Source organism: Myotis yumanensis, unplaced genomic scaffold, assembly GCF_028538775.1.
Source record: "Myotis yumanensis isolate MYYU_CA2020_CCGP unplaced genomic scaffold, mMyoYum1.0.hap1 SCAF_19, whole genome shotgun sequence".
NCBI classification, from domain to species: domain Eukaryota; kingdom Metazoa; phylum Chordata; class Mammalia; order Chiroptera; family Vespertilionidae; genus Myotis; species Myotis yumanensis.
In genome coordinates, this window is record NW_027223770.1 from 4,253,463 (window position 1) to 4,272,992 (window position 19,530).

Genomic DNA, 19,530 nt, shown 5'->3' on the forward strand with positions numbered 1-19,530 from the left:
TTTAGAGGGGTTTACTATTTATTCATCAAGGGTGAGCTGAGCACCTGGCGAGCCAGCCAGGAGGAAGGCCGGCAGCTCTCTGTCCTCAGAGCCTGAAGCTGGGGGGCGTCAGGCATTAAGAAGGCGGTGATTCTGAAGGGGGATACTGCTCCTCTGGGGGGGGGGGGGGGTACAGAGGCGCTCCCAGGCCTCAGGAAGGCATCTGGGAGGAAGGACTTCGCTTTCAATTTGAAGGCAAAGAGGAGGAACAGAGTTCCCGGCAGGGGGAACAGCATGTGCAAAGCTTTGTGTGCGGAGTGCAGGAATGGGTGTGGGAGAAAGAGGGAGGCGGAGCCAGGTCCTGGGAAGACACTGAGCGTTTAAGCAGTGGAGGGACGTGACTTTAGAAAACGCACAGGCTACGCAGGGAAAGCCGTGAAGCGGCTCAGGAAGGAGGCCGCTGAGTGGTCCGACAGATGATGGGGCCTGCACTAGGGCTGGTGGGGTGGATGGACTTGGGGGACCTCCAGGAGGTGGACCCCCAGGCCCTGATGGGATGAGGCAGAGGGAGGGGTCACGGTCAGGGTGGGTGTGACCGGTGTGAAGGCTCCAGGGCTATCACTGTCTTCTTTCTGGGTTGCCAGGCTCTCACCCCTGGACGATGGCTCCCCCTCCAGGTTCCACCCCCAGCCGCACAGGGGGCTTCCTGGGGACCACCAGCCCCGGCCCCATGGCTGAGCTCTATGGGGCAGCCAACCAGGACTCGGGGGTCAGCAGTTACATCAGTGCTGCCAGCCCCGCCCCCAGCACCGGCTTCGGCCACAGTCTTGGGGTGAGTGGCTGGTCCTGGAGGACCCCCAAAGTTGGAGGAGGGAAAGGCCTTGTCTGTCTGCGGGGCAGAGGGAGGCGAGGGCCAGTGAATGAGAGTGTCGCCAAGAGGGAGGACAGGAGTCCTCCTTCATTCAGTGGCGTTAAACGTTGGCCGCTGTGCGCGGGCACTGGGGCTATTGTGCCAATAAGACTCCCCATCTCTGCCCCAACGGAGGCTGATTCCTGCACAGGGAGGGTGGGCTCGTTTTAACAAGGGCACTGCGTCTATGGCTACACGCAGTCCCGCCCACCTGGGGGACCTTTCCGTGGTTCTGCAGAGGGGGGAACGCGGGCAGGGCCGGGAAGGGCTGGGCCGCACCTCCGTGTCCTGCGGGAGGAGAGGCCTGGGCTTTCTCTGCTCCCCCGAACCTAGGAGTCAACTCTTGTCTTCCCAGGGCCCCTTGATTGCCACAGCTTTCACCAATGGGTACCACTGAAGCAGGAGACAGGTGGCCAGAGGTGAGGAGGTGCAGGGGCCTTGGGCGGGGATGAACCTGGGGAGGCTGGTCCCGGGAGCCCAGCCTGGGACATGGAGCCCTTCGTCCAGTGGGGGTCAGACCTTCATACCAGCAATGGTCGAGGAACATGAAAAGCTGCTCAACCTGCTTCATAAAAAATAGAACTGAAAACAGTAGCAGGCAAAGACCTGTTAAAGATTGCTAATGCCCAGCACCGATGAGGGTGTAAGGGAAACGGTGCAGATAGGCTCAGGGTTTCCAAAAGGCAGCCTGGCAGTGCCTACCCAGACTTTATTATTATTTAAAATATATGTTTATTGATTTCAGAGAGGAAGGGAGAGGGAGAAGGAGAGGGAGAGGGAGAGGGTGAGAGAGAGAGAGAGAGAGAGAGAGAAACATTAATGAGAGAGAATCATTGATCTCAGCTGCCTCCTGCACGCCCCCTACTGGAGATCAAGCCCACAACCCGGGCATGTGCCCTTGACTGGAATTGAACCTGGGACCCTTCAGTCTACAAGCTGACACTCTACCCACTGAGCCAAACCAGCTAGGGCTCTACCCAGACTTTAAACATTCATCCCCTTGACCCACCGATTCCACTTCTAGGCATTTATTTTTAAAACTGCAAATAACTGAATTGCCCATCCAGAGGCGAGTGGCTAACTGTGGGTGTGTGCATACACGGGCATTACTCAGCAGCTGAAGCAGGCACTGCTGACAGGGGCCCACTGCACACAGCCAACATGCAGTGTATACCGGGGAGGGGGCGGGGGCACGTGAGCCAGTGACCTTTCGGGTTTTATTCATTCACTCAAACAGCTATTGAGCAGTATTCCAGGAACGGGGGCTGTGTAACAGACAAAAACCAGTGAGCCCTGGCCGGTGCCTGGTTGGTTGAGGTGTCGTCCTGGAGGCTGCGGGGTTGGTTCCCCGTGGGGGCACACACCCAGGTTTCGGGTTCAATCCCAGTCGGGCGGATCCGGCCGCAGCGGGATCCATGTTTCTCTCGCATCCTTGTTCCTCTTTCTCTCAAATCAATAAACATACCCTCAGGTGAGGGTTTAAAAAAGTGGCTTGAAACCCTAAAACAAGTTCATCGTTTTTTAAAGCAAGTGAGATCATTCTAGATTGTGTGAGGGGCTCAGGGAAGGCATCTCTGAGAAGGTGACATTGGAATAAACCCAGCCGCTTACAATCTAGGGAAGGAGCTGCCACAACTGGGACCCCAAGTGCCAGGCGTGCGAACAGAGCTCACCTGGATGGGAAATGGGAAGGAGGCCTGGGGCGGGGGGGATCTGTGTTCTGGGGGCCCCGAAGAGGGGGGTAAAGGGTTACGGGGGCAGGACGCCTCGGGGCACCCACAGCCTCCCTGTGTTTCAGCGCCCCCCCTGCAGCTGACTGAGGACCAGGAGTGAGCCAGCGAGGGGCCGGGACACCTCAGCCGCAGCCGCCGCCCCCTCCCCGCGACTCGGACGCTACTGCCTGCCCCCCACTCCCGCCCGGCCCCGGCCCCTGCCCTGCTGCCCCCAGACAGCCTGGCTCCCCTACTAACCCCCTCCTCCGCCCTGGCCCTCCCGCCTCCCGCTTTTATTTATTTTGGATTAGCCGGTCGCCCCCCTCCCTCGGCGGCGCCCCGGGACCCAGCAGAGGCTTCTGTCTGCGCAGGTGGAGCGGGCGAGGGCCGGGGCCGCCACCGGGTTTCTATTCTCATGCTCCCTCCTTTGCTCTGCTCCCCCCCCTTTTTTTTTAAAGAAACTGTTTTTTAAACTATTTCTAGGTTTGTGAATGTGAAGCCCCAGGCCGCAGGGGGCCAAGGGCCAGGCGCCCCCACCAGCTGAGAACAAGATGTCTGGTGGGTGGGCCCCTGGCCACCTCCCCAGGCCGGAGAGGACTAGGCCAGGCCGAGCCCCTGGACCCCTGTCCTGTATCATATGTAAATACTGCGGGTGCAGCCCCCAGCCCAGACCCCTGGGGTGAGGGCAGCGCCTGCCCACCCAGCAGAGATCCCTCCTGTCTCTGTCCCCTCCTCAGACACCGATACTGTAAGCTTGCAGGCCTCCTCTGGCCGAGGCAGGCCCGTTCTCTCAGGCCCTAGGGGTCAAGGCCTTGGCCTGCTCACCCCGAAAACCCAGTGTGGGGGCGAGGGGCGAGGGAAGGGAAGGGCTCGCCCGGAGTCACTGCTGGAAAGAAATTAGCTCTCCAAAGGCTCCCCTGCCCCTGCCTAGGTCGGGCCTCATGGTTTCTGCTCTGAGCCCCCGTGAGCGGGCATCAGGGAGCACTTGGGAAGGGGCGGACCCAGGGGAAAGCCAAGGGCTTCTCAGGGAACCCCCACATTCTCACTGAAGTATCTCACCAGGATGGCCCCGTGGCCAGAGCCCCTTGTCAGCCCCTCACCCCAGAGCCCCCTTCAAAGGAAAGAGGCTCAGGGCCTGACTTGGGGAACAGGCTGGTGTGGCCGAGCCGAGGCCCCCTCGCCCCTCTGTGTCCGCCCCCCAGGCCTGAGGCTGGGACCTGCGCCCCCTCCTCCTCAGTCCCCACCTTAGACCCCTTTGGAGAGTTAATTGTCTGTGTGAGGTGCTTAACCTATTAGCCCCGAGAACACAAAGCAATAATCTTTGTTACTGAGATGCGCGGCTGTTCGTGGTTTTTTTTTTTTTTAATGTTTCCTAATAAAAGAGAAGCTGCAATTTATTGTTTTTTATTTTTAATTTTCTACACATTCGAGCTGAGTCATGAGAGACTTCGCTCTCCCCTCCTCCCTTCCCGTGACGCCCCACCTCCACCCCTCTCGGCCCATCCATGGGCTCAGGGCCCTGGAACTCCGTTTTCCGATTTGTTTGGGGAATTTTTTAAAAAGATGTTACATGGTGTTTTGAAGCCAGCAAGTTACCACCCTCCGGTGTCTCTTCTCTCCACATCTGTAACTTCTTTTTCCAGGATTTATTTCCAGTTTTAAGTTCCTAATAAATTATTTGAAAACGGTGCTGGGCTTGGGAGTGTTTTGTGTCTCTGTGTGCAGTCAGGTCTCGTTTGCCGATGACACCGTTTTCACGTTCTCTTGTTTTCCTCCCGGAACAATATTTGGTTCACACCTACGGAAACGTGCCCTGGCCGGGTGGCTCAACTGGTTGGAGCATCGTCCCAGACACCAAAAGGTTTCAAGTTCGATTCCCAGTCAAGTCCCATATCCAGGCTGCTGGTGATCCCTGGGAAGTAACCAACCAACCAGTGCTTCTCTCACATGGATGTTTCTCTCCAACTCTCTCTAAAAAGCAGTAAAAACATATCTTCAGGCCCGGCCAGAGCGGTGCAGTGGTTGAGTGTCAACCTATGAACCAGGAGGTCATGGCTCGATTCCCAGTGTGGGGTGTGCAGGAGGCAGCCGATTGATTATTGATTCTCTCTCATCATTGATGTTTCTATCTCTCCCTCTCCTTTCCTCTCTGAAAGCAATCTACACTAATAAAAGAGAAACATGGTAATTAGCGTACGACCGCTACCCTTCCCATTGGCTAATCAGCATATCCTTACGCAAATTAACTGTCAGCCAAGATGGCGGCCGGCAGCCATGCACTGAAGCGAACAGGGAGGCTTGCTTGCTCCAGTGACGGCAGACTCCAACGTTCCCCGCCTCACTTGCCAGCCTCTCAGCGCAACTCTAAGCAACTATGTTGAAAATATAGAAGCTAAACAAAACCCCAGAAACCTGCGTTAGTCAGCCAGGCTTCAGCCAGCCGGACCGCAACATTGTATCAAATACAGAAGGAAAAACAAAGGCCAGAAACCGGCTTTCAGCAGCCGAGGCCTCAGAGCTAAAGCTGGCCCAGAATAAAAAGAAAAAAAGGAGCGGTTGGGAGCTTCAGTCAACCCACCAGCCTGAAAACAGCCCTCAGCCCCTCAGCCAGACTGGCCAGGCACCCCAGTGGAGACCCCCCACCCTGATCCAGGACACCCTTCAGGGCAAACCAGCCAGCCCCCACCCATTCACCAGGCCTCTATTCTATATAGTAAAAGGGTAATATGCCTCCCAGCACCGGGATCAGTGGAACAGTGAGGCCTCCCGGCACCGGGATCAGCGTGACAGGGGGCAGCGCTCAAACCCCCAGATCACCCTGCGGCTCTGTGAGTGGCAGGGGGCGGGGCCACAACCTCCCCATCCGCCCTGCTCTGTTCATGACAGGGGAAGGTGCCCCAACCCCCTGATCAGCCCTGCTCTGTGCCTGATAGGGGGGAGCTCCCCAACACCTTGATTGCCCTGTGGCTCTGTGTGTGACAGGGGGCGGGGCCACAACCTCCCTATCTGCCCTGCTCTGTTCGTGACAGGGTGCGGCACCCCAACCCCCTGATCGGCCCTGCTCTGTGTGTGACAGGGTAGAGCCATAACCTCTCCATCGGCCCTGCCCTGAGTGTGACAGTGGTGGTGCCCAACCCCCTGATAGGCCCTGCTCTGTGGGTGATAGAGGGTGGCGCCCCAACCCTCCTCCACGGGCCTTGCTCTGTGTGTAACGGGGTAGAGCCATAACCTCCCCATTGGCCCTGCCCTGAGTGTGACAAGATGCAGCTCCCCAACCCCCTGATCCGCCCTGCTCTGTGTGTGACAGGGGGCGGTGCCCCAACTCCCCTATTGGCCCTACTCTGTGCATTACAGGGGGGAGCTCCTCAACCCCCTGATCGGCCCTGCTCTGTGGGTGACAGGGGGCAGCGCCCCAACCCCCTGATTGGCCCTGCTCTGTGCGTGACAGGGGGTGGTGCTGCAACCTCCCGATCTGCCCTGCCTTGAGTGTGACAGGGGGCGGGGCCCCAACTCCCCAATCGGCCCTGCTCTGAGCCCGACCAGGGGCTGCACCTAGGGATTGGGCGTGCCCTCTGCCACCCGCGAGCAGGCCTAAGCCAGCAGGTCATTATCTCCTGAGGGGTCCCAGACTGCGAGAGGGCACAGGCCGGGCTGAGGGACCCCCCTCCCCGAGTGCACAAATTTTTGTGCACCGGGCCTCTAGTATGTACATATATAAAACATATCCTCAGGTGAGGATTTAAAAAAAACAAAAACAAAAACATAGCTTATTTGGATATGATTTGGAAAAACTATCAAAAAGATATTTTGAGACAAAAACCTCTAAAAATGGTCTTATTTTTGTTAGGTGTGACCATGACATTGTAATTATATTTTTTACAAATTTCTCCTTGAAAGCTTTTTCTCTTATATCAGAGGCAAATATATATGAATCTGAATATATATATATTGATCTTGAGAGAGAGCGATAGAAACATCAATGATGAGAGAGAATCATTGATTGGCTGCCTCCTGCACACCCCACACTGGGGATCAAGCCCACAACCATGTGCCCTGACCGGGAATCAAACCATGACCTGGTTCATAGGTCGAAGCTCAACCACTGAGCTACACCAGCTGGGCCTGGCCACTTCTATTCAACATAGCATTGGAAGTCCTACCCAGAGCAATTAGGCAAGAAAAAGGAATAATACCATCCATATTGGAAAGGAATAAGTAAAATTATCTGTTTGCAGATAACATGATCTTATATGTAAAAACAAAAAACAAAAAAACCTCCAAAGACTACACACACAAACACAACTAATAAAAGAATTCATCAAAGTTGTTGGATACAAAAATCAATTGTGTTTCTACACATTAACAATGAACAATCAGAGAAGTAAATTTAAAAACAATGAACTTAAGCAAGGAGGTGAAAGACTTGTACAGTGAAAACTGCAAAATAATGCTGGAAGAAATTAAGGCACAAATAAGTGGAAAGACATCCTATGTTCGTGGATTGGAAGACTTAATGCTGTTAAGATGTCCATACAACCCAAAGCAACCTGCAGATTCATCACTATACCTATCAAAACCCCAATGGCATTTCTAGCAGAAATATAAAAATTTATCCTAAAATTCATACAGAATCTCAAGAGACCCCAAACAGTCCAAACAATTTTGAAAAAGTTGGTGGTTCACACTTTCTGATTTCAAAATATGTTACAGCTTGAGCCGGTTTGGCTCAGTGGATAGAGTGTCAGCCTGTGGACTGAAAGGTCCCGGGTTTGATTCTGGTCAAGGGCACATGCCCGAGTTGCGGGCTCGATCCCCAATTTGGGGCATGCAGGAGGCAGCCGGTCAATGAGTCTCTCTCATCATTGATGTTTCTAACTCTCTCCCTCTCCCTTCCTCTCTGAAATCAATAAAAATAAAAATATGTTACAAAAGCTATAGTAATCAAAACAAGGAGGTACTGGCACAGAGACACAGAGACAGATGAGCCAAGAGGATAGAAGAGAAAACCCAGAAATAAACCCTCACTAATATGGCCACGGGCGCCAATGTGGAAAGGAATGTCTCCAACAAATGATATTAGGAAAACCTGATATAAGGACCCTTATCTGGTACCATCTACAAAAATTAGCTCAACATGAATTTAAGACCTAGATTTAAGATCTGAAACTATAAAACTCCTGGAGAAAACATAGGGAAAGCTTCGTGGCACTGGAGTTGGCAATAATTTCTTGGAACCGACATAAAAAAGTACAGGCAACAGCTGGCCGGCGTGGCTCAGTGGTTGAGTGACGACCCAGGGACCAGGAGGTCATGGTTTGATTCCTGGTCAGTGCACATGACTGTGTTGTGGGCTCAATCCCCAGTAGGGGGCGTGCAGGAGGCAACTGATCAATGATTCTCTCTCATCATTGATGTTTCTATCTCTTGCTCCCTATCCCTTCCTCTCTGAAATCAATAATATATATATGTTTGTTTATTTTTTTAAAGCAGAGGCAGCAAAATAGACATATTGGGACTACTTCAAACGTGAAAACTTTTGTGCATCCAAGGACACAACAAAGTGAAAAGCAGTCTGAGGACTGGGGGGAAATATTTGCAAATCACCTGTCTGAGGAGGGGTTAATATCCAGCATATCTTTCTGGGGATGGACAAGAGAGGTAGCGAATGGATGCCGCTAGAAAAGTTAGGAAACTCATAAAATCCAGGTGCTGAGGATGGTGACTTTGGGTGTGGAAAAGGTGTAGGTTCTTTGGTTCCTGCCTCCGTTTGCTCGTCTGTGATAGCAGTGACAGCAGGCTAACCTGTGTAAAGCTCAGAGGATTTGCTGCTGCTCTTGTTGCCATTATTATTATTATTGTCATTATTATTAAAGAGAACCCTGGACAAAGAGGCAGGCACACACAGGTTCAATTCCTATCTCCACCCTCTCAAGGTGCAACTTTAAGCAAGTTACTTAAGCTCTTTGGACCTGTTTTATCAGCTGTGACTAGGGGAAGATGATGAAACAAGAATAGCTGTGCCAGAAGGTTAGGGCTGAAAACCAGTGTACAGAGAGCCCGTAGCACAGTGCCAGGCACACAGAAGCACTCACCAACCGGCAGCTGCTTTCAGGCATTTCCTGGAAGCAGGACCGTGTCTTCCAGGGGCCGGGCCGGTGTGACCTTGCTGGGTGTGGGTGTGCGTCACCTGAAGGAGCCGCGAAGCTATCCTTAGCTGTTTTTTCCACTGGAGCGTGTGATTTCCCAGCTGGGAGCAGCCGGGCAGTACACACCTGTGTGTGAACCTGGGCAGCAGAAGGTCAGGGCACAGAGTGCAGGGGCCTGAACCAGGCTCTCCACCTCTGTGTCCCCTGCAGAGCTTTGCATTGTCAAGTTAGCAGGTCTCTTTCCAGGAACAGAATGTTCGATTGCATGTGGGAATTTGCGCAGCCTGCCTTTGTGGAAAGCCTCCAGCTGGCTGGGGGAGGGGCGAGAAGGAGGGAAGTGGGCAGGACTAACCCTCCTCTGGCCTCCAGGGGCTTTCTACGCTCCCACCCGAGACTACAGTTCCCTGTCTTGAGATGATATTGTGGAGTAAGCACCAGACCCAACTCACCGCTTGGTCCTGCTGTGTGACAGTGGAGCAGTTCCTTAACCTCTCTGAGCCTCCATTATCTTCTCTGTAAAATGGAGTTTGTAATGGGACCCACCTCAGAGGTCTGTGCCAGGTTCTTAGCCTGGGACCTGGAATAGAGTTAGCACTCGGTTAAATGGTAGTTAATCCTATTAGCCTAGAGCAGCGGTTCTCAACCTGTGAGTCGCGACCCCTTTGGGGGTCAAACGACCCTTTCACAGGGGTCGCCTAAGACCATCGGAAAACACATATATAATTACATATTGTCTTTGTGATTAATCACTATGCTTTAATTATGTTCAATTTGTAACAATGAAAGTGGGGGTCACCACAACATGAGGAACTATATTAAGGGGTCTCGGCATCAGGAAGGTTGAGAACCACTGGCCTAGAGGGTTTGGTAGCACCAGCTAAGCCTCCTTTCTCAGACACCCACACCGGAGCAGTGCCTCGTCCGCTTCCATTCTGACCACAAAGAACCCACGTGGGGGACTCAGCGTTCTGGGGGCCACGCCTTCCCTTTCCCTGGGCAGCCTTCACTCATCCTGGAGGCTGCAGAGGCAAAGCCATTCATCAGCTGACCCTCCTTTCCCTCTCACAGCCCCTCCGCCTCTGCGCCATCCTGCCCAGCTGTCCCCTCGAACCTGCTGTGATGATGAAAATATTCTGTCTGCGCCGCCCACTATGACAGCCACTAGCCACAGACATGTAGCTGCCAAATACTCGAAATTCGGCTCGTGTAACTGAGAAGCTGGTTTTTACTAGTATTTGATCGTAATGAATTGGAATGGTGGCTGGTGGCTACCATATTGGACAGATGCAGAAACAGATGAGGGACAGGTGGCAGGGAAACCCGAGGCCAAGGGGGCAGACTCAGGCCTAAGCAAATCAACCACCCCGCCTCCGGCCTCAGTTTCCCCGTCTGCCTGCTCAGTGCTGTGTGGTGCCCTCTCAGCTGAAGGACCTTTCCTGGGACTTGAGATGAAACAGGTGGATGACTTGCTCCTGCCGCCTGGGCGAGGGAAAGCACACGGATTCCCCGGGGGTGAGCAGGGCCGGGCGGGTGAGGCCCATTGACTGCGCCGCACACACAGGACCTGGCCTGCAGGTGGAGGGCGCTGGCCCGGGGAAGGGCGGGCTGGGTCCAGCCGGGCGTGGCCGTTTCCGGCTCTCCCGCAGCCGAGTCTCCATGTCCTCCTCTGGAAAGTGGCCAAGGTGCGTCCAGGGTAAGAGGGGATGCGACAGAGGATGGAGGCGATGAAAAGGGCACTTGTCCTCCGAGAATCTTCCTCCCTCAACCCCCCGCCCCACCAACCCCCAGCTGAATCACGAGTCCGCAGACTGTCAAGGTCAGCAAGGACAAGGGGGTCTGAGAAACTGCCTCCAGCCGAACGGGGCCTACGGAGGCAGGACAACTGACGATGATGTGCTCTCTGGGAGTGGATTCTGGAACAGAAAGAGAACATTTGGGTCCTAACCAGTTTGGCTCAGTGGATAGAGCGTCAGCCTGCGGACTGAAAGGTCCCAGGTTCGATTCCGGCCAAGGGCATGTACCTTGGTTGCGGGCACATCCCCAATTTGGGGTGTGCAAGAGGCAGCTGATGGATGTTTCTCTCTTATCAATGTTTCTGACTCTCTGTCCCTCTCTCTTCCTCTCTGTAAAAAAATAAATAAAAATATTTTTTTTTTAAAAAAGAAAAGAAAAAGAACATTTGGTAAAAACTAAGGAACTGTAAGTGAGCTGTGAATTTGAGTTTGTGAATACTACATTGAATAGTAATAACATCAATATTGGTTCATTAATCATAACAAATGTACTGTACTGAGATAAAAATGCTCATGAAATGTAAATAAAATTAAAACACAGGGTTTGTTCCAGAGATCACATGGGAACTCAATGGGAAAACACAATTACACAATATGATACGTATATGGTGTGAAATATCCAGAAAAGGTAGACTAGAGAGACAGCAAGCAGATGTGGCTGCCTGGGGCGGAGGGAGAGTGAGTGCTTATGGGACAGGGTTCTACTGGGGAAGGTGAAAATGCTCGGGAACTAGGTCAAGGTGATGGTGGTCCCACCCTGTGTGTGCGTGTACTGAATGCACTGAATCATTCACTTTAGAAATAAAATGGTTAATTTATCTATGTGAAATTCACCCCCAAAATGTTATGTTAGACATTTTAAAATATTTTTTTATTGATTTCAGAGAGGAAGGGAGAGAGAGAGAGAGAGAGACATCAATGATGAGAGAGAATCGTTGATCGACTGCCTCTTGCACACTCCACACTGGGGGTTGAGCCTGTAACCCAGGCATGTGCCCCAACCTGGAATCAAACCCTGACCTCTTGATTCATATGTTGATACTCAACCACTGAGCCACACCAGCTGGGTTGTATAGACATTTGATACAATAGTTCTGAAAACATTTTTATTCTGTAAGTCTTTGGGGAGTTTTCTTTGGGGGTTTCTTACAAACCCACAGTGGGGAATGGGGAGGGAGCTGGTATTGGTGTAGTGGGGAAAAGAAAATAAGACGTGTGCCTTAGAACCAGACATACCTAAGTTTGAGCCCCTACCCTGCCATTTGCTGGCTGTGTGGCCTGGAGCAAGTTACTTTACCTCTCTGAGTCGGCTTCCTCGCCTGCCAAGTGCATGACTGACGGCACCATTCAACAGGACCCACAACTCAGACTCAGGCACACGAGAAGACATGGAGGCAACGGTCATTTCCTCCCTGTCCCCCTTCTCCAGGTTGATGGCGTTGATGGCTTTGCCACCACCACCACCACCACCCCCAGCGATGAAGCTTGGCTGAGTGCCAAGGGGTGGGTAAGAGGGTCAAGATTCCAAGATATGTGATTCCAGAAATAACCCCTTTCCTTAAAAAGTGCTGATGACGAATACATACACCTCTTACTGGCAGGGCTTACGTGCATGCGGTCACCCAAAGCAGACAGACTCAAGGACAACCCGAAGTCAGCCGGGAGCAAAGCAAACACTACAGCCTTATCTTAGTGCCTCGGGGTGACTATAAGAAGGGAGGCCTCCGGTGGAGTCAGTCTTTTCTCGCTCATCAGTTTCTCGACAAGATGAAACTCCTTGTGCTGGCTGCTCTGCTCACAGGTAGGCAAGTCTTTGCAGCTCCACCCACTTCTAGGGCTACGATCTCACTCTTTTGGAACGGGGGTCACAGGTCACAGGGCTGGCCAGACCTGGAATCTTTTATTATTTTTATTTTATTTTATTAATTAAAAATATTTTTATTGATTTCAGAGAGGAAGAGAGAGAGAGAGAACATCAATGATGAGAGAGATTCATTGATCGGCTGCCTCTTGCACACCCCTCAATGGGGATTGAGCCCACAACCTGCGCATGTGCCCTGATTGGGAATCAAACTGTGACCTTCTGGTTCTTAAGTCGATACTCAACCACTGAGCCACACTGGCTGGGCCAGACTTGGAGTGTTTATTCAGAGCTCCCTGAGGGGCTTAAGATCTCCCATATTGGGATTCCCTCAAATCCCCCCTCAAGCTGGCACCCTTCAACCTTCAGGTGTGAACTCAGATAACCCCTCTCAAAAAGGCCCACCCTGTGCATCCAGGGGAACAAAGACCCCTCTTCTTTCTTCCTACCATGTTGCCTTGGTACAAGGTCCCATCTTCCCAGCACCTATCTTTGCTTGCAATTTGTATCTTGTTGGGTTGTGTTTTTTTTAACCCATCTACATGGGCTCTATGAGAGCAGAGATAGTGCTGTTTGCACCGTTGATTGAATGAATAAATGGAATCCGACACATTCCCAGCTCGTTCATCCATCGTTCATTCATTCCTTCAACATTGATGGTATCAGAGCCACCAAGGTATCAGGCTGTGGGTTGAGACTGAAGAGTGGGATGAATGAGCCAGCTCCCTGTCGGAGGAACACACACATAGGAGCTGATGCGGACTGGCCTCTGCAAAGACAGAGTTGGTGGGATCAGAGAGAGAGAACAGAGAAGCAGGAGGAGGGTCTGGAGGTGGGTCATCCAGCCAGGCTACTCTGGTCTGAGCAGGCTCCAGGCTCCTGCTCCAGGACACAGCCTCTGCCGGCTGGGCTGCCGCATGGAGGCTGCTGTAGGGGAGGGTGACCGGCTGCCGCCCCTCCTCTGCCCTGGGGTCTAAGCACATGGAGTGGGCCCAGCGTCACAGACCAAGGAAAGAGAGGGCAAGGCAGGGGGCAAAGAGACAGCAGTAGTGGCTGATTGAAACAGGACCCCAAAATCATTTCATGCGTCTTCTCTTTAGGGCGCCAAATCTCAGAGGGTCAGGCTCTGCAAATGGGGTGAAGGGATCCTGCTTCCCTAGGGGGCCAAGCTTTGTGCTTGGTTTAGACAGACACTCAGCCAGAGGTAGACTTTTTTCACTTCTTCAATCGATATTTACTGAGCACCTACTATGTGCCAAGAACTTTAATTCATGTGTTGATGATTTCATCCATTTAATTCATCATATATTTATTGAGTGTCTACTATGTGTCAGGCCCAATGTCAGGTCCTGGGGAATAAAAGCCCTGAGGCCTGTCCTTGGGTGTATAGTCCCAGGAGAGGGAGGCATTAAATAGATGGAGTGCAGATTGTGGGAGGTACTAGGAACAAAGAACATGAAGAGAAGTGATAGCAGAGGAGCCACTTAGCTTGGGTGGCCAGGACGGGCCTCTTGAGGAGGTGGCTTTTAAACCAAGGTCGTCCAGCTTTTTAAAGTGAGATGACAAGTGTGCCAGCAGAGGGAGCGGCGGGTGTGTAGGCATGGAGGCAGAACAAGAGGCTGTCCTGCTGACGATGGGAGGCCACAAAGGCCTCCTCACTATGCTTTGCACTCCTGCCCCGCCTCAGCCCCACTATCCCCCACTTAACCCCCTACTTTAGATTCTTCTTACCCTGTTCCAATTTTTTCACCCTCTAGCACATTATCTGATCTCCTTTTTTTTAAAATATATTTTATTGATTTTTTATAGAGAGGAAGGGAGAGAGACAGAGAGCCAGGAACATTGATGAGAGAGAAACATCGACCAGCTGCCTCCTGCACATCTCCCACTGGGGATGTGCCCGCAACCCAGGCACATGCCCTTGACCGGAATCGAACCTGGGACCCCTCAGTCCGCAGGCCGACGCTCCATCCACTGAGCCAAACGGACTTCGGCAAGCTGATCTCCTTTTTAAAAATAATTTTTTTTTTATTGATTTCATAGAGGAAGGGAGAGAGAGATAGAAACATCAATGATGAGAGAGAATCATTGATCTGATAGGCTGCCTCCTGCACACCCCCTACTGAGGGGATCGAGCCTCAACCCAGGCATGTGCCTTTGACAGGAATCAAACCCAGAATCCTTCGGTCTACAGGCCAACGCTCTGTCCACTGCACCACACCGGCTGGGGCCTGATCTCCTTTTTTATTACGTTTATTGCTTATTGGCTTCTCCCCCACTAGGATCTAAGCTCAGTGAGGTTCTAGACCAGGGATGGGCAAACTTTTTGACTCGATGGCCACAATGGGTTCTTAAACTGGACCGGAGGGCCGGAACAAAAGCATGGATGGAGTGTTTGTGTGAACTAATATAAATTCAAAGTAAACATCATTACATAAAAGGGTACGGTCTTTTTTTTTTTTTAGTTTTATTCATTTCAAAGGGGCCGGATCCGGCCCGAGGGCCGTAGTTTGCCCACGGCTGTTCTAGACCTTTAACTTGTTCCCTGATGTATCTCGAGCTCCTAGCCCCTGGTAGGTGCTCAATAAACATTTGCAGAATAAATAATGGAGACGGTTTAAAACCATCCTCACTGAAAGCATATGTTCACGAACACTAGCACACAGATGTTAATGGCAGCACTACTGAGAACAGTGCAAAAGTGGGAACAGCCCAAATGTCCACCGGATGATGAATATATAAAATGTGGCCCGTCTGTACCGTGGAATCTCATTCAGCTATGAAAAGGATAGCAGTGCTAACATACATGCTATAACATAAATGGACCTCAGACACGTGATGCTGAGTGGGAGAAGCCAGGCACAGAAGGTCCCATGGGGCCTGATTCCATTTATATGAAGGGTTCAGAGCAGCAAACCCGTAGGGCAGAAAGCAGAATGGGGGTGCCAGGAGGGAGGGGAGCTTTTGCTAATTGGTACAGGGTGTTATTTAGGGGGGGGTGGTAAAAATGTCTGGCGTTAGTGTGACATTTGCACAACTGTGAGTTGTACACTTTAAATGGCTAAAATAGTGAATTTTATGTCATATAAATATTGTTTAATTTAAACTGATTTGATTTGAGGGAAGGAGAGAAAGGGATCGATAAGTTGTTCCACTTATTTATGCATCCTTGGTTGATTCTTGGATGTGCCTGACCGGAGATCAAACCCGCAACCTTGGCTATGGGACGGCACCCTAACCAACTGAGCTACCCGGCCAGGGCCTGTTATGTGAATTTGATCTCAATTTGCAAATATGTATGTTTTTTTAAAGTTTTCATTAAAAAGCCCGTAGTCACTTTGCCAGGTTTCTGTGTCCAGCTGTGCTCCGAGGAGGCAGCTGCCGGCGGTCAGAGGGGGCAGCGGGGGCCTGAGCGCAGGCGGCGGGCCCTGAGCCCCGGGACGCTGCGGGGCCCGCGGGACGAGCTTGAACCCGGCCGTGTCTTGCAGTGTGTGCCGCCGAGGGCGGCGTCAGCCCGCGGGCCGTGTGGCAGTTCCGCAACATGATCAAGTGCACGATGCCCGAGAGCGACCCCTTGAGAGATTACAACAACTACGGCTGCTACTGCGGCCTGGGCGGATCCGGCACCCCCGTGGATGAGCTGGACAAGTGAGTGGTTGATCGGCCGGGGGCGGGGGGCACGACCCAAGGACCCCCACGAGGAAGCACAGGCAGGGGCTTGCAGACTTGCTAAGGAAACACATGTTCACCTCCTGTCATGTCAGCAAACGGTCAGGGGGACTCGACATGCAACGCTCGGGGTTGGGGATGGGACGCGAATGCGGGGACGAGAGGTAGCGGGTGCGGCTGCCCTCTAGTGGCGGGTCATTGCCACACACGCCATCACAGCCAGGACTCGATGGGCATCTTCAGAACATATGATCCGACCGTATTCCTGCAACCACTTTTAAATCGCATTCAATACACATGAGAAAAGACCTTAAACTTCTTCAAGCCACAAAACTGAAATCTCCCGGAGCCTGTCGGCTAAAACGTCCCCCCCCCCTGTTCCTGAGAGAGCAGACGCGGGCGGACCTGCTGCCCCGCACCTGCTCCTGCCTCAGCTCTTCCCCCTCCTCCACCCCAGGTGCTGCCAGACACACGACCGCTGCTACGACCAAGCCAAGAAGCTGGACACCTGCAAATTCCTCCTGGACAACCCCTACACCAAAAGCTACTCGTACAAGTGCTCGGGCTCGGAGATCACCTGCAGCAGTACGTTCACCCCTTGTTGGCTTGTAGGCCCTCAGCGGGCAGGAGGGACCGTCATAGTGGCAATAGCTCCCATTTATTGATCAATGACTCGGTGCCAGGAACTGTACCATTGTGATCCCCGTTTTACAGATGAGGAAACTAAGGCTGGTAAAGAGTGGTGTTTGGTTGTTGAACTCAGGTCTGTATGACTCAAAAGCAGAGAGGAAGGGAGAGGGATAGTTAGAAACATCGATGAGAGAGAAACATCGATCAGCTGCCTCCTGCACAACCCCTAATGGGGATGTGCTTGCAACCAAGGTACACGCCCTTGACCAGAATCAAACCTGGGACCCTTCAGTCCGCAGGCCGACGCTCTATCCACTGAGCCAAACCAGTTAGGGCAGTCTATTATTTTTTAAATATGAGCTTTAAAGTAGAGAAACTGGCTTACTAAACTTCACTAAGTTTAAATTTAAAATACTTTGCTGCCTTAAGTGTATGCTTTAGTGTTCTCCATATGGTTTATAACGGCTTGCCTATGTTGTCAGGGGTCTGTAGCTATACGGGTGCAAAATAGACAAGACTTTCCAAAAGGCAGCACTCACACCTAGGATCGCCAGATAAACGCAGGTTGCCCAGTTAAATTTGACTCTGATATAGACAACAAACAATTTTTTAGTCTACGTCCCAAACCTTGCATTCATTGTTTATCTGAAACTCTGGCATTTTAATTGCTTAATCTGTCAGCCCTAAATGTGCACCAACGCAATGACCACTGGATTATTCCGGTAATTTTTTCCTGCCCCTGGGTGGTGGACAGCAGGGTCCACCTGGGCTCAGGCCTCTCCTCTTGCTCTTTTCCAGGCAAAAACAAACCCTGCCAGGCCTTCATCTGCGAGTGCGACCGCAAAGCTGCCATCTGCTTTTCCAAGGCCCCTTACAACAAGGAGCACAAGAACCTGAACACCAAGAAGTTCTGTCAGGACTGAGCGCCGCCGGCCGCTGTACCGCCCTGTCCCTGTGGCTGTCGCCTTACACTGTGCCTGCCCCCCAGTAAAGCACTTTGTTGAAAGGCCTCGAGTTTGGAGATTGTTTTATTCTCTATCTGCTGAGCACACCTGGGCCTCTGCCTAGTCCTTTGTGAGGTCATTCTTCCAGCCTTGGAAGTTGAATCCCTCGGATATTTCCAGGAAGTGAGCACCATGACACCTGAGTAAGGACGACACCCCTGGTTACTCTGTGCCAGGACGTGTGTCTCACATTCCCTGGGACACCCTGGGAGGTGCTGACACTGTGAGTGAAGGCTCCTTCCCTCAGCTGCCGCTCCGGAGGTCAGGCCGCTAGCCCAGAGCTCTGCAAAGTAAGTAGCAAAGATGGGGCTTGAACCCAGTGAGTCCAGGAGAACACACACGCTTCCCCACCCCCGACCCTGCCTGGAGCAGGGAGCTCTTGTTTCAGTCCCAGCCCGGTCTCTCCTCCTCTCATTTTTCTGCCTCCATTTTCAACCATGGAAAACCATTTTTCCTACAACTTCTTTCCTTTCTAAGCCTGACAAAGACTTTACCACATGCTACAAGCTGATTTTTTACATTGTGGTCATCAAACATACTAAACAGCCCTGGCTGGTTTGGCTCAGCGGATAGAGCATCGGACTGCGGACTGAAGGGTCCCGGGTTGCATTCTGGTCAAGGGCACATGCCCGGGTTGCAGGCTCGATCCCCAGTAGCGGGCGTGCGGGAGGCAGCCGGTCGATGATTCCATCTCATCATTGATGTTACGGTCTCTCTCTCCCTATACTTTCCTCTCTGAAATAAAAAAAATATACTTAAAGAAAACATAATAAACAATAACACCTTCTACTTCTAGGTCATTTACTGCATATCACTCTGTGCAAAGGGCTCTCCATATCCCGTCTCATTAAATATCCAAACCGGCTCTGTGAGGGCGATATTATTGCCCCATTTTATGGATGAGAAGCTATAAACTCAGAGAAGTCACTGGCCGGTGATCACACAATTGGCACAGCCAGGATTTGACCAGACCTGCCTGGTGGCAATGCCTGGGCTCTTAACCCCTTAGCCAACTTTCTCCACTAGGATTTATGCCCACATTAGCATCGAAATTCACCAGGTAGAGTGGGGAGGGGAAAGAAGGAAACCGAATTCGAAAAAGCAAAAATGAGAAAGGGCAATGAACACTATGAGAAGCCACCACGGAGCAATTTTAAACCAGTGGAGGCTGACAGAACAGCAGCCACTGCTGGGTGTGTGGCGGGCAGCAAAGAAGTGTGTGTATTTGTCTTTTGAAGAAGGAGTATGTGTGGGTTTGTCTTTTGGCCCAATTTCTCCCTCATTTCATTCATCCATTCAATGGGAAACTGTCCGGTATTCGCTGGCACCCTGCCCCGGGAGCGAAAAGACCCCCTCCCTCTCTTGGGCCGGTGAAAAACTGACCTCACCACACTGACGTCCAGAAACTGCCCTACCCTGGTGGAAAGTCCCTGCCGGACAAATGGCTCCTGGAAATGGCCAAAACCGCAGGACAGACCGCAGGTTTCACCTGACCCCGGAAAACCCCCACTGCCACCAGTCTCTGCCAGCATAAAAACTTGCCCCTGCTCCAGTCTGGCGCGGCTTCTCCAGCTCCCCTCTCCGAGCGGGTGAACCCGCCCGTGTGCTCCCAATAAAGCCTGTTTAATCTGGTCTCTGACTGGACTCACAGTTTTTCCTTGCGGCGGCGTAAAACCTAATAGAAACACTGCAAGCCGCCCCCCTTAGGATGGGAGAAAGGTAAGATTATTAGGAGACTTACTTATTCCCACTTTTTTTTTTTACAATTATAAAACAAACAACAGAGAGAACAGAGTCACCTGAGCACTCAAGCTGGACTCTAAAAA

General features: G+C 52.0%; 2 protein-coding genes across 6 annotated transcripts in view; both read left to right on the forward strand.

Moving 5' to 3' along the window:
- MSI1 (musashi RNA binding protein 1) overlaps positions 1 to 3,994 on the forward strand; it is a 29,229-nt gene extending 25,235 nt beyond the window's left edge. For 3 of the 5 annotated variants that reach the window (XM_070399868.1, XM_070399867.1, XM_070399865.1), the window contains 3 exons: positions 624 to 811; positions 1,245 to 1,308; positions 2,688 to 3,994. In XM_070399868.1, the coding sequence (XP_070255969.1) occupies positions 624 to 811; positions 1,245 to 1,286 (230 nt within the window). In that variant the 3' untranslated portion in view covers positions 1,287 to 1,308; positions 2,688 to 3,994. The remainder of the gene's footprint in view (positions 1 to 623; positions 812 to 1,244; positions 1,309 to 2,687) is intronic. The other 2 variants (XM_070399869.1, XM_070399866.1) reach the window with 1 other exon arrangement.
- Positions 3,995 to 12,233: 8,239 nt separating this feature from the next.
- Positions 12,234 to 17,709, forward strand: PLA2G1B (phospholipase A2 group IB). Its single transcript, XM_070399876.1, has 4 exons — positions 12,234 to 12,341; positions 15,890 to 16,049; positions 16,528 to 16,655; positions 17,499 to 17,709. The coding sequence occupies exons 1-4, from the start codon at positions 12,308 to 12,310 to the stop codon at positions 17,621 to 17,623; spliced, it is 447 nt and encodes a 148-aa protein (XP_070255977.1). The 5' UTR covers positions 12,234 to 12,307; the 3' UTR covers positions 17,624 to 17,709.
- The last annotated feature ends 1,821 nt before the right edge of the window (positions 17,710 to 19,530 follow it).

Bases quoted from the DNA above. Each gene is read 5' to 3' on its own strand.
- PLA2G1B (XM_070399876.1), top strand. From the start codon at position 12,308: ATGAAACTCCTTGTGCTGGCTGCTCTGCTCACAG. The intron at 16,050-16,527 runs GTGAGTGGTTGA...CCTCCACCCCAG, and splicing joins CCCGTGGATGAGCTGGACAA to GTGCTGCCAGACACACGACC. The intron at 16,656-17,498 runs GTACGTTCACCC...GCTCTTTTCCAG, and splicing joins CTCGGAGATCACCTGCAGCA to GCAAAAACAAACCCTGCCAG.